This window comes from Varroa destructor, unplaced genomic scaffold (assembly GCF_002443255.2).
Source record: "Varroa destructor unplaced genomic scaffold, Vdes_3.0 BEIS01000002.1, whole genome shotgun sequence".
Classification (NCBI taxonomy): Eukaryota; Metazoa; Arthropoda; class Arachnida; order Mesostigmata; family Varroidae; genus Varroa; species Varroa destructor.
This window is the reverse complement of record NW_019211455.1, coordinates 58,590,768-58,608,601: the sequence shown is the minus strand read 5'-3', so window position 1 is coordinate 58,608,601 and position 17,834 is coordinate 58,590,768. Positions and strand designations below refer to the sequence as shown.

The following is a 17,834-nucleotide window of genomic DNA, read 5'->3' as shown; positions in this document are numbered from 1 at the left end:
CAGTTAGAAATGGCTAAGTTCCGTTCTATTACATCTAAGGTTTCTACTACTCGTGAGATTAAAAATCCACGCAATCGGTAGCTTTCCAGATAACCATTTGAATATGTCGGTTATTGCCTGGTATCTAAGTACACATTGGACACTAGAATGTTATGCTCGAAATCAGTGATTTACTTATTAGACCTGTTTCAGAATACAAAACAATAAAGAGCTCAATAAAAGTGCTGTAAAGTAGGTAAAAGGGCACTAAGACCGGAAGGCTTGGAAGGTAAAAAGACCGGATAGGCTTGGAACGGCCACTTGTTTTAGGTGTAGCTCGAGCAAAGCTACTTCTTTCTAAAATGAAGATCTAAGACATGTGTTCACGAAGCAAAAGAAAGGCCTATTTAATTCTTAATTAAATACGAACAACTTCGCTATCATCGATAAGAAAGTTCGATTGAGTTGACTAGAAGTTTAGTTTTAGATACGCAAGAAACTGTTTATGAACATCATATAAGCTATTATATACTCTAATAGCTGATTCCGTTTTTGTGTTTTTTTTCATTCAATTAGTATTTTATTTATTTGTGAAATATGGTTTACTAGTTACTCCCACATTTAAAGACATGTATGTTTAAGAGCACGAAAATTGTGCGGAAAAAGTGGACAACACTATGTAGCTCAAGCTATATTGTTAGCTCGCCAAAATTAACTATGTTTGTATGATCCTTTTGATCTCGTAAAGGCAGTTGGAACCAGCACATCTCAAACCGAAGCTACAACGGACGTTACGTACCCTAAATCCCTAAATCACTTTGTAGCATTGGCATTCGGCCTCAACTTGCATAACTTTCTCCAGGGGTATGCATCTACTATGGCATAGCTCCGCAAGCATGGTAAGCGGAAGCTTCCGAAATTAGTCCAAAACTAAGTCAAACTTTTCGAGACGAACATGTCACCAATTGGGTTTTACATTTGCTGCTATTTCGTGTGTTTTCTTCATTTCGTGTGTAACTGTTACTGCACATTTACTTTAAAACTTTCTGTTACACTATATACCTATCGGGCAGAATACGTTTTCATGAAACTATATAATATATACCAGTAGCAGACATTTAATCTAAACTTTAACCGCTCATTTGATTCAACTTGTGAAAGTTATGCTTTTTTACGAACGGACGGACGGACGGACGTCTTTGGTCAGCTTGGAACTATTCGATGTGTTGTATATAGTACGCGTACCCATCTTTAGCTCACTTGCCTCAGCTCTTTGTCTGATCTCGCCGCCCACTGGTGTTTTGGCAACAATCGGTGACGAAGAAGGCGTCGAACCACAAATAGAGGCCACACTACACAGTTAGACATGAAGCAATATTCTCGCCAATCCGAGAACTATGTCGCTAACTGCTCAATGTACATAAATAGCTATCTCATAGACGTGTCGCCTCAGATGACGTTGCTGAAGAGGAACTAGGGCGAGTGTTTTCAACTGGAGACGACATTAAATGGCGATATCGAATCATGATCTACGAAGCGCTTACCTTGCCAATAACGAGACACCAGCTATGGTTTTGTGGTAGCTTTACACCACACTCGAAGTCCCGCGAATCATTTAGAGCGACCTCCTTTGCTATCCGCCAGTTAATGCCATTGTTGTAGTTTACGTTCCTTGGTTTAGGGGAGAGACATCCACGAATTCTCCGTACTCTGCAATCATGGTTCATCGAATTCGCTCTATTTGGACAGAAGGAACAGAACAATAGCAGGTGTCGGGTCGACTTCTATAATCGTACTGCACTGTGCAATGTTTCCTCGTCAATAATGCGTGTCGATGCGCACAGGTCGAGATTACAAAAAAACAGCACTTTTTCCATGCATCTTCTATATCTTCAAGTGGCTATTAACTTAATAACGCCTGAAGTTTTCGCTTCGCAATAAGCAGTTCTTGCTTGTGTTCAACATCAACTTGTGAGTAAAGGTGAATTTTGCTGACTACGAATGTGAACCGTGACTTGTAACCTGGTTATCGAAATACATCAGTACAATGAAAAAGAGACCACTGTTCCTTTACCTTTATGTTCGAGACTAATAAAGTGCAAATGAAACCCGTGAGTGGACCCGCAAGCCGGACAATGTGAGTTGAGTTTCGGACGGCTCTTAAATGAGTCTACTTAATCAGGTAAGTTATCAAAAACTATTAGCGAAGAATACTATTTATCACAAACTGAGCGTGTATCGGCAAAGCATTGACTTCGAAAGACGGCCATTCAGTCAGCGCATTAAGCGCGCTCCACGTATGCCCGTAGCGTGGGAAAAGTATGAATTAATAAAGTCTCTCTGTTCTAATAGCTGGTGAAGAACAGAACTTCTTCTGCTTTATTTTATGACCTTACACCATGACTTCTAACGGGTATGCGCGGTCACATGACACTGCATTGTCAAATTTTCACTTGGAACAGTTTAACATTAGAAGATGCTACCTCGTAATCGTGACGAGCACCCAAAACAGCGCCCACTGTCGTTCTATTACGCGACCACGGTGCGCTTAGTCTGTTTATCTATACCGCACCCCTGGCTTGACTTTTCGCACTCATCGAAAGTTCATCCTAACTCTCGTCTACACTCAACTCGTCTACCTGACAACTATAACTTGCTGCCAGCGCGGGATAAGATCGATCAGCAGTTCGTCAGATTGGTAGGTTGTAAATTTATCAATTTTTTTCTTTCGTGATCGCCTTATTGTCTATCTGCGTTCGTTTAGTAAGCATTCACCAGGTCTTTGGAGTCGAGCGAACCCGCCCTCTCCCGTTTCCTTTCTTTCTGATCTGCAATCACTTTCGGCTCCTTGTCTTGCCGTTTTCGTTTAGGTTAATATTGACCTTTGATCGAGGCGAGACGCCTTGTACGGTTAAAGCCGATGTGTCGTTTACCCCTAATCCAGTTATATCGGCAGGAAGTGCAGGTAGCTACCTACATCGCAATCTCGCCTGCCTAGCTGGCCAGCCAGGTAGACAGGCAGATGAAGGCGAACGAGGGATGACGGAGAAGCAAAGCTGAGGTTAGATGAAGTGAAGTGAACGCTTATTTTATGGGGGCGATGCCGCCAGCACCCGAAGCTTCAAGCTTTCAGAATTCAATAGGTTTAGAAATAGCGGAGCATCAGTGCAGTCCCTATTGCTATCGCCGTATACTACCAGTACAAAGTACACAGATAAAGCGGGCTACTTTGAAATAGATAGACTTCCTCATGTTCACCGTGCAGCTCTAGTATATTAGCCAGGTCGCTATTGCCGTGTCATCTATGGGAACGGTATCGCTTACGGGGCCCCTTGCAAGGCTGCTGGGTAAAACTTTTACGATCTGTTTTAACTCTCCTGATTCCCGCAACATCCGCAAACTGTTAGCATCCAACCTATTAGCCGTACTGGCACATCTCTAGAAAAGAAGAAATACTTACACAAGCATAGTACAAAACGCGAAGCGTTTTTTCCTAAAAAAATATAGGTTGTTCGCAGACGCCGCAGCCGTTATTACTACCGAACCGAAGCCAGCTTCAGTGTGAAAACTTTTCTCATCGGTCTTTAACGCTTTTCCTGATGCTGTCGTCATCATATCCAAGTTTTATTATTAGAAAATAAATGCATAAATATTGTCCAGCTTGGTATGTTTATCGTCTAGCTGATAGTTGATAAGCGTTCCCATTAAAAGAGGGAAATTGCTTAGATGAACTTTGCTACTGTGTAACGGTCCTACTCTATGCTGTGATGCGTCGTTGAAGATTGCCCATGTGTTATAGGTCTCTACCGCTGCGGTTTTTTTTTTATTCCAAACACCCATGGCGCCCGCTGCGCCACTTAAGAACTACGAGGGAAAGAACTGCGCAGAGGAGACGGAGCTTCAAATTTCTTTTAATGCTCAGAAGGCCGCCTGCGCATGGCAGCATCCTGCGATGATCTCCTCTGTAGTGGCCTTCGTTTCCTGTGCCGTAATTTCCGAATGACATAGCGCCTATGGACAGCCTAATGCTTACTGACCAATCAGAAGTCATATACATCGAAAATCTTCGCCAAGAAAACCATATGAGATTAGTTATAACCAAAGATTGCAAACGAATAACATGCTAAAGATACACGTAGACTTGAAAGAAACGGGTAAAATCTCGCTTTTCTGCGTTTTGGTTGCACTTAGGCCGTGACTAAGTGTGGTGAGCCGTAGTTGAATTGGCGTGCTCTGTCACTAATGATATTGGCTGATTTTCGCTACGATAAACGTTTTGTAAGAAGCAAGTACTTCCAATGATGTTTGAACATTTGTATTCAGTGATATATAGATCATCAACATAATATAATTTGACATTAAGATCATTTAGGAATGGCAGTCTTTTTGTTCTCCTTTCTAGGCACTGTGACTGAATTATCCCTTATATTTTCCGCAACGACTATTATTTTAAGTAAACTGAGTCAAGGCTAGCTGATTTTATATGTAATGAGAAGAACTGTGAGTCTGTCAGCCCACGTTTTTGGTATATGTATATATGATTAAGTGTTTGCCTCTTCACGTAGTATCAATAATACCGATTATACATCCGAGCATATAAACACATGAACATTTATTCATATTGTGTGCATTCATTAATAACTTTTGTCACCCCAAGAAACACTTACTTTCTCTAATGTTGTTGTTGTTTGAAAACGCAATACGCATCCGATAGCTAATCCACTCTCCACCAGCACTCGCTACGATAGCCACGATTCCTGCTTATCGTCTGCCCATCGGACAATGCAGACGCTATCGACATTTACTGGCAAATTCAGCATTTTTCTATTTGACCCATATGGTCACACACAAGGTTTTCATGCAGCCTGCCACAATATCCTCCGACAGCTTCCGAAGGTATAAATTAGGATCCCGCCTCCCTTAACCTATGGTCTCATGATTCAATTACATTCAATTCCAAACCTGTTGTGATTTTTTCGACTCTACTTCTATTTTTTATTATTACCAAAAACAATCGATCACCATATGCTGTGTATTTATATAACATAACAGAATCAATTTCTATGAAAACGATCTATACTACTTCGGGGCTACCTCCTCGGCCTTTCAGCTTAACTGTGAGTTGAGAGACGGTCGATACGACGATAACCCGGGCATATGCGCAATAGCTTAGTTTCGTTTCGACCGCTTCCGACCTTCCGGCCAGCCATTCTCTCTTATGGGCGGGTGTCTGTATAAGCCAGCTCGTCCAATTGGTGTAGTAATCATACAGCTTTTCAATTATTAAGACACCGACCATATAGGTCCAAGCAATGAAGGGCAGTAACTGTGAACATTTTTGTTCAATAAAAAATCTTTGAGCGTTGTACACTTGAGTTATCCGTATTTTGTACAGAAAATAAAGAGTAATTTGATCAAATGAAATTTTTTACTCGAGGCAATATCTTTCCCCCCAATAAATATACGCCTTTATAACACACAGGTTTAATATCTTACCTCGCTGAACAAACGGTGTGATAATCTATTACAAAAAGTTGCATTTTTCCCCTAATTTACCACACAATATCTACATCGTCAGTTACTCATGTAAAACATATAATCAAACGATACATTCTGGCGTTCTTAAAACTGTCATTTAGATCAGTTTATTTTTTATTTTGTCTCATTTTTCCGATTTAGTACCTATCGTTTTAATAGAATTATTTGATAAAAGACATTTTTGCATCACTTGTATATTTAGGCAAACACAACAGTTTTCCTTTAATTTGACCTGAACAATAGTTAATCCAATTAACGAGACTTTCAAGGTTTTTTTTATGTGGATGGCAGTGTTTCACGACCGGGAAGGTTCATGTCAGAGCGCACCGTTACCTTAATAAAGTAGAATATATACTATAGACATTTCTGCTGTTAAACTATATACGTATAGTCTATTTTTATTGTTTTAGGACGTTATAGAAAATCACGTCAAGTTATCATTGCAGGTTTCAAATGAATACTCATTTCAAAAGATACATAGGAGGTATATTCAGCATTGTTTGATGTCTTAGAACCATTCATTTCCTAAATGCAAGTATTGGAAGTGGAATGAACTTTAAATCAGTAACCTGTAATCTAACAAAGACGACCACTATGCATGCAGGCGGTAATCTGGGAGAAGAACCGGATCTATGAAACTCAATAGTGAGGGTGACAACACGCAGTTTTTGTGGAAACAACATCGAACTATGCGACCTTACTGGTATCCGTTGTTGCTTCCGAGTTACCCACGGCGTACCGCGTCCTTCGTGCATCTTCGAGTGGCTGCTACTGTAAATATCTTTAATCTTATCGTTCTGTCTGTGGCTGTCACCATTACTGCGGTTCTACTGTAAAGAGAGCGCAATCATATTAGCTGTTAGGGTTGTCCGACGTTCGAAGCGGCGAGTTCAAAACTTCGGACATACATTTTAATTTGTACCGGTTTAGGTTAGTCTCCGGATTTGAGAGTTTCATTCTGTAGGCCTTATGATGTTGATGGTTCTCCCTTTTTTTCTATCCTGTCTTGATGCAAGCAAAAAGAAACGTAACGAGAGAGCAAAAGCTAATCGCAGTGCCGCTGTAAAAATGTGTGGGCGCAAAAAAAGGGTTAATGGAATAGCTCGCTGCCCAGTTTGAATACCTCCTGGTTTTGGTAGTGCTAGCTAGCCAGCTCTGGAGAATTGCTCTTCCTGAAAAATTGGCAACGTTACTGCCTGTAAAATTCGCAGAATGCACGCAAAAAGTTCAGTTGCCGAAAACATTGACCCTGTGTGAACTAGGACAGTAGGAAGAGTCCCGATTATCGTCTCGCCTACTGAGAGGCTTCTAGGAGGTTGCCGCAGACAGGGAAAGCCGATTATGTAATTGCCGGCTCTTAAAGGGAAAATCTCAAATTAAAATTGGCCACAAACTGTGTCCAATTTGTTATATTGTATCTGTGTCATTTTAATATTTTTTCCATACAATCCCATTCACCCCTCCGTGCTAGTAATTTATATCAGCACGTAGCTTAGTTTCATTGCTAGTCGCATCACCTTCTACAAAGCCAATCCGTGTACACCAATGCTGAATGAAGAACAGCTAGGACAAACTCGTAGAAGGCTTCGCTCTCACGATGCCTTCGACCTCTGACCGTCCACTCTCTGTAGCTTTATCCTAGCGCGGCCGCCCCAACTGCTCTATGATTGGCACCCGAAGACTCCAAAACTTTGGCCACCAGTTGAGCCGACGACGACTGGCTCCGGGGGCTCCCCGTTAATATTCGAACTGCTTGCTACGGTTCTTCAACTGTGATAAGGAGAACTTGAAAAGTTTGCGATGAGGTGCTGTGTTCTCAGGTTCAAGTCTCTTCCGGGTTCAACTTGTGGGCGACTTGGGTGAACGGGCTAGAGACAGCTGGGTTAAAATGTAGAAGCGAAAGAGAGAGAAAAATGCGTGTCGACAAGGGTAAAACTAAGGAGAAAGCAGAGGAAGTAGAGTTGTTGCCGGTGGATGCTGGCGGCTGGTTGTGGCGTAAAAGTGTTATGTCATCAACTCAGTCGCGTCTGATCTTGAACTTAGTCTGGAGGCCCAAAAGGTCAACGCTGATCCTGGCTGAACCCGACACATAATCGAGCTAAAGGCGAAAGAGAATAGGCAGGGGTGCCTTGAACTCGATCGGAGGCCATTTACCCTTCACATGTACTCATATGCCGAAGTCTTGAAAACATAGATTTGTAGTAAGGAGGAGCTATGTCACCTTAGCTGATCTGACTTTTCACTGATGATGAAATGTAGTGATAGATGCGGTTTAGATCGCGCAGACATCTAAGTGAAGGTATGTCTCGAGCTACAGCTCATTAGAATTAGGGATTTCATTGTCGCTGCATAAATAACGGGATCTTGGGAAATGATCTAATGCTGATCATTAAGAAGCAAACAAACACAATGCGATGTAAGCGGGAAAATTTGTGAGAACACAAGATCCGCATGAAACTCGACCGCAAATATGAACTTGATAATAGAGCTGACAATTAGACTGGCGGACTAACTATTTTGATTAAAATTAACAGAAACATAAACGAATGAGGCACGGTATAAGTCTGCGACTGCTTTGCCTATTTGATAAATTACTGTTTTGTTGAAACGATTAGCCCTGCAACAATTGTCAGTCTATACAATGCAACATACAAACTAATAAAATCTTAATTTTTATTGTCTTTATTGTTCTTTTGATATTGCCGATTAACATTAAACATTTATCAAGGCTTAATTCAATCTCTAAGATAAGAGAATGAAGCTGCAACTTTGATCGTGCTATCGTGCAGAGAGGTTCGTACGCGATACGAATCCAGACAATGCCTGACTCAAACAGGGGGTTATGCGTGCCGAAGGTAAAGGGTGCATCTGTGTGCTGATCATCCTGCTTTCTGGAGTTACGTAAAACGCCATTTGCGTTGTCTGACATTCCGGCAAGCCGCTGTGCAATATTTAGTTATCGAAATACTGTTTGATAGCTTAGTTGTTTTTATAAATTTTTTAAAAGGCACCTACGGTTTGTTAAATTATATAAATTCCTGCTATGCCTAGCTCCTATGCAGAAACACACTCTACCGAAGTTCACCTTAATTACACGTAATAAATTAGCCTCGTCTTCAGAGGTTACGTAGTAGTTAACACTTAAAAATGCCGTTATTGTGTCGTCAGCTCTTCTCGTGAGCCACACGATCATCAGACCCGAATAATCTGGGTAGCAGTTATCAGCTAGATTCGTGGGTTTGTGTGTGTCTGCGTGACAGTGTGGGAGGTTTGGCGGTAATGGCCGAACGGATGATGAACCCCAGAGATGCACGAGGTGGATCGTTAGATTCATAGTAGCGGCTGTGCTTGCGGTACAACTAATAATAGTAGTAGCAGGAACAGCAGCAGTATCAAAGGAAGTTGTTTAGGAAGTTGCGTAATCTACCAAGTTAACTAAAACTAGTTCCGGCCATGAGAGGGAAACATATCTAGGCTGGAGGTAGAAAAAGCGCGTGAGAAAGAGAAACAGAAGGTGAAGAATACAACTCACGCAAAGACTACAAATTACTCGAGCTCATCGTGATCATTGGGGTGATGTAATAGAGGTAACAACAGTAGCAAATAAAGAGGTCAAGGCAGACCTTTGACGTTCTGATCCGTTGAAACAGCCGTGTTGGCCAGAAGATAGACATGTCCAGATTAGTCCGGCCCACCGTTCTCAGGACTATCAGAGCATGCTCGACGGATCAAGATTGAAATTCCAGATAACATAATATAGTAAGTGCGGCTCGAACTTAGTTTTTTGACGTATTACGTGTGTCGATGTGAAAGTGTATGTACATACTGTTTAAAGATCATAGAGCCTAAATCATAATAAGACGGTTGATTCAAGCTGGGCGGATGTTAGGCGTTGGCTTAGCGTAGGCTAGCCAGCTCAGTCAGCTCGAAAACTATGACCACTGAGAGGCCAGTAACGATCAGAAGTGTTGTTGGATGTCACCTATTTAACCCATGTGTACCAGGTTAAGCTAACGTAATTGAATTTAAGATCACAATAAAATGGTAGAGAATAATCGTGTGCGTAAAAGCCAAAAAAAAAAGTAACACGCAGTACTCGATTAGTCAAAGCTACACAACATTTGCAACAAGCAGCTGCTAAAGGTCCGCAGGAACACAGTCTTACCAGTTCACTTCAGAGAAACATTCGGGAGTTGTTTGTATTATACCTTTAAAGATTTCTCAAGGAGCCTCGAACCTGAAATATATCTGCGGGTAATTAATTGCATGTACCGCCTGAGCAAAACTGCATTTTGATCAGATACGTTCCAGTGCTACCATTTATACTAACTGATGTGAAATGCAACTATGGAGCGTAAACAGGTACACTACCTGCGTAAGTCATTCCTCTCACATCCCTTACGCATGTGAGAGCTGCACATCTTTCGAATTTTAAAGAGTACTGCCGATTTAATCTTATGAAATGGTGTAGATACCTGATCCCTATTGTGTATTATCTACTATATGTGTATATAGTAAAGCTGATCGATTTAGTTGTTATTTCACTAATGGGCAACATATTAGGTAGCATTATTTAGTTCCTTTAGATTTTACATTGTAAACTTTTTTCTATTGTTGAAGAAACCGCTCAACAAATACTTCGCTCCTCACGAGGCATCTTCGACCCGACACTTAGTTTAACTTAGCTAACAGCACGATTTATTTTTACAATAGATTACTTTTCGAGCTAGTTTCAATTATGCTTACTACACAACTTGTCTGTTGCTTAGTAGTATAATGAAAAACAGAACCAAGTCTGTCCAGTTTATTCACTTTTATGTTACAGCGTAATTCTACTTTTTTCAGGCAACTCTCGCTGCATAGGCCAATCATTCCCCGATGATAATTAGTGCAAAGACACTTCTGTGTGGAATCGCCCCTTGTGTCTTTGGCAGTCAATCCAAAAAGCCGAATTTCCGCGTGATCGCTTTTTTTTTTTATCTTCAACTTCTATCAGAGAATCAGAATAGGAACAAACCGTACACACGACGTTAACTAACCTCCACTTAGTCCCATTCCGAATACCTAGCAGTGTTTTCCTTCGATGTGAAGTATCGCTTTTCGAATGAAGACAAAGAATAAACCTAACAGATATATTTGCTCATAGTTCGGGAACCAAAAATCAAATTGAATAAATATATATTTGTGGTCGTTCTCAACGATTCGATTTATTCATTTCGTAGTAGCTAGCACGAGCAAGCATCAACAACCCTGGAAAAGCTTCGATGAATATCGTTCCTGATAAAATGGGCGTGATATAAGGGCCAGTTCTGGTTCGAGCAGTCTGAGAAAGAAGTCTTCTTCCTTAATTCTAATCATACTGTGATATATTTATGGAGCCAGTTGACCTGATCTGTGTATCTATTATTATCGTCTAAGAAGGCTGTTGCTGTTAGGCTGCTTAACGTTATTTAGCCCTTTTATGCGCACCCGTGCTCACGTCGCGTTTTCTGTTGGCCTTCGTTCGAATTCATCAGCAGCCCACAGCAAACTCGCATTATGCATCCGATTCGAGCGGGCGAGAATCAAACTTTCGCGAATATCGAGCGGATCTAGTCAATTCGAAGCTAGCGTAAGTTATCTGACTTAACGTTATTTTCGTATTCCAGTTCCCTTCAAATTGCACCTATTTGAAGTTGATCGATAACGTTTTTCTAAAATAAATCTAGAAGTAAAGTTTATGTGAGCATAGCTCAAAGTATTTAGGCTTTCTCGCATATTAGCGAACATTTGCTTGCACATCCGAAGGAGACCTGAGAGTTAAGAAAATTCAGGACGTTTTATAGAAGGAGCGATTGCTGAGAGAATTTTGCTCTTTCCTGGACAAAAGCGACAGTGGAGTCAGTGAACTTTTGGGAATTATTATAGATTTCCGCGGTGGAGAGAAGCTGGTTAGTGTCTAAGACGATCATGGACTCAGACCTGTTGAGGGCCATCGAAATCTAAATTGTGGTTCTTTAATGATCGCTCAGACACTTTATATCGATGATATCAACCGCCAAATATAGTTTCTCGACCTCACCTGCAATTGAGCATATCTCCAAAGAGATTTATACGTTCGTTTCGATCGATATGATAGTATGACGATTATCGTACATGTGAACAGTAACCAATCGCTAAAGTAAGGAATATGAATGATGAACTGAGGTTGCCAAAGGGACGGTTGAATCGTCGTGAACAAACGGCAGTCACAATTAACAATAATGCTCTTTTTCCATTCTGATTAGCTATTTTCGTGTACGTTAAGGCGCTGACTTTCTGGGATAACCGCGACTTCCGCTAGAAACAAGAAAAAAAAAAACAATGAAAACGAAAGAGTCAGTTTTTGCACACTTTTATAGTGCCCGTTTCAGTCTAAAAAACGAATAGTTACAAACAGCGAAAAACTAATTGTTGTCTATAACACAGTATGTTTGATGAATAATGAACAGCTAAGTACTCTCCGCGTTTGTCCGAAATGACCGTTCGTTTTCGTGCGTTAACTGTAATCTAGAATATATGTTGTATCCTTTGCATTTTACCATTTTGCAAATCAGATATACTTTGTACGTGAGGACGTGCAGTCTTTTGAATCTGGGCGGCTTGCGAAAAATCACGTATAGAACTGACGACAAATCGAAAGATCGTTCAAAACGAAGGGGCGTTGCTTTTCAAGAACCATCGATAAACGGCCCTACGCAGGGTGCCCCACTCTCTATAGCAGAGTGAAAACAGATAACCTTTGCGCGGTGCTGCACCTGATGTCGACGCAGGAGACCGGTTTTGCTCTCTGAGGTTGTGCCTATCCCACGAGGTTCAACCCCTCCCCCCGACGTTCCCCTTTCGCGCGTGAGGACAACCAGCCATCGAGAAGTGGCGACCATAACACTATCCTGGGAGACCACTATGGGACAGTGCTCGACCACGGCCTGGTAGCGGCACAACACCGGCTTGCTCACACATCACCTGCTGTTATGAGGCCATCTTAAGGTGCCCTAAGTACGAGTCCTAGCTAAAGCCCTGCCCTCGAACAGAAACATCCCGGGCAAGCGGTTCACTTTCACCCATATAACGTATCGGACATTTTCAAAATAAACGAACGTTACAAAGCTTCTTCGACAATTTAACAGCCATTCATTCGTTCGTTCGCTCCTAGATCAGTGCGTTTATTGTAACTGTGAGCGTTGGTCTGAGTAAGGGCCGCTAAAGCGTATGAAGTTCAAGTATATACACGTATAAGCAAGTAAGATAAGGCACCTATTTGCTAACAGTTTACGGTGGGGATTCGTAATGCATTTGAACAAACTGATGTTTTTTGGTAGAACTAAATTTCGCAAAAAAAAAATATGACCCATCCAAAATAGGTAGACATAGAAAATGTTATGAAGAGAAAAATGTTAGAAGACGTTAGATCTTTTAATATGATATGAATGACTTACATGTTTTTCAACATTTCACATATAGAAACTCTGGATATTATAGTATGGAAAGCGTCTATTCCCTAAACGATCAATTACGACGGCATCGTTACGTTGTTATGGCCAAGGTGAGGCAACCATACAGTATAGGCACAATCGGGTAAAACGCTATTTGTTACGATTATATATATACACATCACCATCCTCAATAGTGGTAACACTAAATATAACGTTAGCAAAAATCTACAGCTGGTGCCGCAAGTGTTGGCCATAGAGACGGCAGCGACAATGGACGATATGAAGATCAAGAACACATAATAATATCTCTGCGACATGGCAGCATTTAATGGAATTGGCCTTGACGGGTCGGGAGACTTTCTCCAATGTTGGCTCCTGTTCAAGAACGGTGAGTTTTACGGTTCTACTTTGGACATAAAGCAAAGGCAGCTGATGCAGGGACAGGATAGTTGGTTGGAAATGGTCTGAAAATCTCTTTCGTACACTTGACTCGACCGGTTCGAGGCGATGTCAGATGGAGCACCACTGGCGCGACACTATTAGAAGACGCTGGCGACGACGCCGGTGTTGCTTTCGTCGAACGGATGTGTTTGTATCCCCATCCCCATTTGGGTCTGGCCAAGAGAAATTTATTTATATTATCTTGTACTATCTACACCGTAGGATTTTTCAAGTGCAAGTGTCCATGTTTTCCATATAAATATACAGACACAGATATTCAGCCAGACGTACAAACACAATCGAGCACATTCCCATGATTTACTCCAGCGCGGCAGTAACTTTGTCCACATTTGGGGGGGTGAAAAGAACGTTAACAGTTTTTGATTTGTTTATTTATCTGAATTTGGCTATCTTACTTACTTACTTACTTACATGTAACACGAACAAAAGGCTTTTATTAAGTAAGGCGGGGCTAATTCTGTGCGGGATCGTTCGGAGACACGAAGCTTTCAATCAGGTTAAATGAATTGACGCGACAATGAAAAGCATATCATCCACTAAAGTTTCATATAATTAGACGCTCTCCGTACGCGCAAGCATGATAGTATAAGTGGGTAATCGTATAAATAGAGGTTGATAAGTTACCATATACAAACACAAAAATCTGCCTTCATATAGGCGTTGAAGTCAACCAAAAAAGTTGTTAATTGTATGCGACATGGCTGCCTTGGATCAACGCAAATTGCAGCTATAACGTGGCAGCTAGGGATCAAGAGAGTAGGTTGAAACGGGTTAGGAACAAGATTGTATGCTTAACGAGCGATTAGAGCAGATAAAGACAACCCGTTCGTTTTGCAAATGTTTTCTATGCATACGATTTGTTTAGACAATTATGGCGTTATATCGGTGCAGTTGGACGTTACTAATAAATAGCTTTTTCAACTAGTCGTGGATCTTCTCTAGAATAGAGGTTAATAGTTTTTATCTATAACACCTTTTGATTTACCACAGCATGCTGTGCACAGGTGCTGTTGCTGCAGCCTGTTCTTCTCGAATCTCAGTGCCAATATTATTATTTATTTTTCTCGAGAGCTACGAATTTTAATTATTCAGAAATTTAGCAACAAGGCCGAAGCAACAATTTAAATATCAACTATAACTTTTTTGCTTCACACCGTTTACGCAAAGAGAGGTATTCATTGATGTGGTTTCATTCTACTGACTGATACCCTGGGCAGTGTTACCATGCTACGTCTTCTTCATGAAATCTCTATCCAACTTAAAAGTGCCTAAAATGCATTGTGCTCCGTTGAAGAATTCATATCCGCTAACATTGGCTTACGACGCTAATGTTTTCTGTGTTGACAGTAAAATATCGTGTGTTGCGCTCTGAAAACCATAACTGTTTGTTCTGCTTTTGAACCGATCTTTATTTCTAATATCATCTGTCGATTTTAGCCAGATGGCATGCATATTGATGTATCAAACTTCCTACAGTGTCAAGCTGAGAAACACGACGCCTACCAAAGTATTGGTTTTTTTTTGTTTTATACAATTTCATAAAATTGCGGTTAGTGGCGCCGAAGAGCAATACAGCGTTTCGAAACCACTTTCTTTAGCACAAAAAGAACGTACACACTTCACCAAATTGCCTTCGACGACTGACAATGAGGAATCTAAGCTTTTTTAAGTAGCTTAAAATTAGCGACTCAGTTAAAAAATAAAGGGCCTTTTAATAGGGTGTCAAGCGCTTTATTCATCTCCGTTTGTTAAAATCGCTTGTACAAGCCAAGTGCACAACAATAGCTCTTTAACTGGATATAACATCGTAAAGAAAACGCTGAAGTGTTGGAATTACACAACGGATCGAAATCCAGCTGCGTGCATAAAGTCAAGCTCTTAAATGAAATATTCGCCAGTCACCTTTTATGATGCCTGCACCATTGATTGCCGGAGTACAGTATACAGTAACGATAAGGATTTTACCTCGCTTGAAAAATCATCTACTTTAATTGGGTTCCTTTCGGACATAGCTGTGCGACAGCCAACTCGGTGTTTCTTGTCAGCGTCCAACACACCCATCAAGTACGAAATCGATACCACGGGTTCAGACTTCTGTTCATATATATATATGTAATGTAATATAAAATATACACATAATATAAAAAATATAATAATAATAATAAAAAAAGCAATAGTAATGTCCGTTTCAACTTAGTCGTCAATAATAATAACAATATATGGAAAAAGCCTGCTGATTCGACAATGAAGAAATCTCGTTAGTGTTTAACTGTATTCATTCAAATGATTGTTCCAACACTGAGGTACTGCATAGCTATATGCGTATCTGTGGTCGGCAATTTGAAACACATGAAGATTGCCAACACAATCATCAACTAAAAACATATTGCGCACAAAGAGGTAAAAAATACGCACGAACGTGCTCACTTCGCCTGAAGTAACAGTTGTTATTGCGGTTTTTCGTTTTCAGGATGTGGCTTTGTGGGGCTGAAAATGTACTTGTAGCGGAATTTCCGTTAAACAAAATGCTTTCCGATAATACTGTCGTGGGACGTTGGTCATAAGTATGATTGAACGAAATTTAATATGTGATACAAATCTGCTGATTTGTATCACATACTAAACGGAATGTGTTGACAAAAACAATGATATGATCATATGGTTTAGTGAATATCGCAATATTCGCTAACTGGAATCGATTTAGAAGCAGACTATATTTGAAGTTATGCCAAAACGTTGTTTTGATTATAAAACGCGGGATATCTTAATTCATATCGCCAACGCGTTCGGCACGTTTATTGCATAATTCACATGGACGAAGCTGCGCCTAGGAAACTAATTATTCTATTAGTTTCTATTGATTCTTTATTATTTTTCCGCTAATAAGGAAACATACATAACATCGATATGCCGACACTTTTTCTAGATGGGGATTATGATCGTTAATTAATTGAGTCAATACAATGATGGCTGGAGGGAAATTCAAAACACACATGACGTTAAACATAATTGCGTACTAATCTATCCGATGCGCAGAATCCCAGATCTTTGGTTCCTTTTGAGCTGGGTCGAGATAGCTACACGGACATCTTAGCCTATGACGAACGTTACTAACTAGATAGATAGATAGATTTTGTTAGTTGACAAGGCGACTTCCGTTCTGAGATGAAGAAAGTTAAAGCTATCTGGGCTATCCATTACTGGAAAGTTGACCTTCGCTTTAGGAAAAATTCAACTCACTACTAGGAACTTCGACTGTAAGAAACTGTTGTTTCGTATTAGTTGTCAGCCTGTGGCAATTGACGACCTGAACGATGCGATTACAAATGCTTCTATTTCTATTTGTAGCTATACTCATTGTTCAGTTTTTCTATATTACGATCTGCGTGTAGTGCGGCCGTAAGCAAAACGCTCACTATTCGAGTTTAACTTGCTGGTACCCGCCTATTAACACTGATGTATACAAGAAAAAAAACCATGAGTTACGTCTGCAGTAGAAACTATAGTACGGACATTTGTTCGTTCATTAGCCGGACTACTTGCACGGTTCCAAGTCACGTTGACCCGGTAGCCGTGTCGACGTAACTAACGGCTCGCATAACCAGCCAAGCCTAGAGAACACAAAAGTTGACTGTTCTTCAGCGGCAATAGCCGTTTTGTCTATACTCTTAGACGGTGGTGGCTCTATCACTGGGAATGACTCCATTCATAGCTGGTGACAACCGTTGGCCGTATGCTAGCGTTTCGCTGAGAAGGTCAACCGGATGAGACGGAGACTTAATAACGGCCGATGCTTAGCGAAACGAACGTAAGACAAACGATACACACACCCGCGTATACAGACAAGAACGGCGGCCAATGGCAACAAAGTGTCAAATGGTCCCAGCTGTTTGCGAGCGTTCAAGTTGGTTGGCGGTTGAGTGACGCTGGCCGAGCATTAACTTACGGTATCGCTGCGTCTGTCGGTGGGACAAAAGCGGATAGCGGAAGTTGACAGGCAAAGGCGCAAAGTGCGTCCCTTCAATTCAGAATTTAACCCGAAGCGGCGCCCATAGCAATATAGCAGCAACGCAAAGGCAGAATTAAAATAATAGTAGTTCAGTGTAATTCCAATAGCAGCAAAGACGATGAAATGATAATGCCCGCTCAGGTAGTGTAATGATAGGAATTATAAAATACGCAACCGCTTTGTCAGAAGCAGAAGCAGCAGCAGCAGCAGCAGTGAAATAAACAATGGTAACGCTTAATTGTTAAGAAGAAAAGACGGATGGATGGAAAGCTAAACAGCGAAGATGGCTGAATGGCTGAATATACCATGAATGAGTGACTGTGGAAAGCGGCGTTTAGTGGGAGATGCCTGGAACAAAGTGTACCTATTTATATAATTGTTGGGTGCTTACT

At 40.9% G+C, this 17,834-nt stretch overlaps 1 protein-coding gene across 3 annotated transcripts in view; it reads left to right on the top strand.

The window, feature by feature from the left end:
- Positions 1 to 1,203: 1,203 nt before the first annotated feature.
- The window catches only part of LOC147758064 (uncharacterized), a 47,694-nt gene continuing 31,063 nt past the window's right edge, over positions 1,204 to 17,834 (top strand). Inside the window, exons 1-2 of one of the 3 annotated variants that reach the window (XR_015320018.1) lie at positions 1,204 to 2,677; positions 10,363 to 10,996. Coding sequence is in view for 2 of the 3 variants with exons in the window: in XM_086978754.1 (XP_086834880.1) it covers positions 2,456 to 2,677 (222 nt within the window). In the remaining variant the exon portion in view is untranslated. Of the gene's footprint in view, positions 2,678 to 10,362; positions 10,997 to 17,834 lie in introns of those variants that run through there. The other 2 variants (XM_086978754.1, XM_086978755.1) reach the window with 2 other exon arrangements.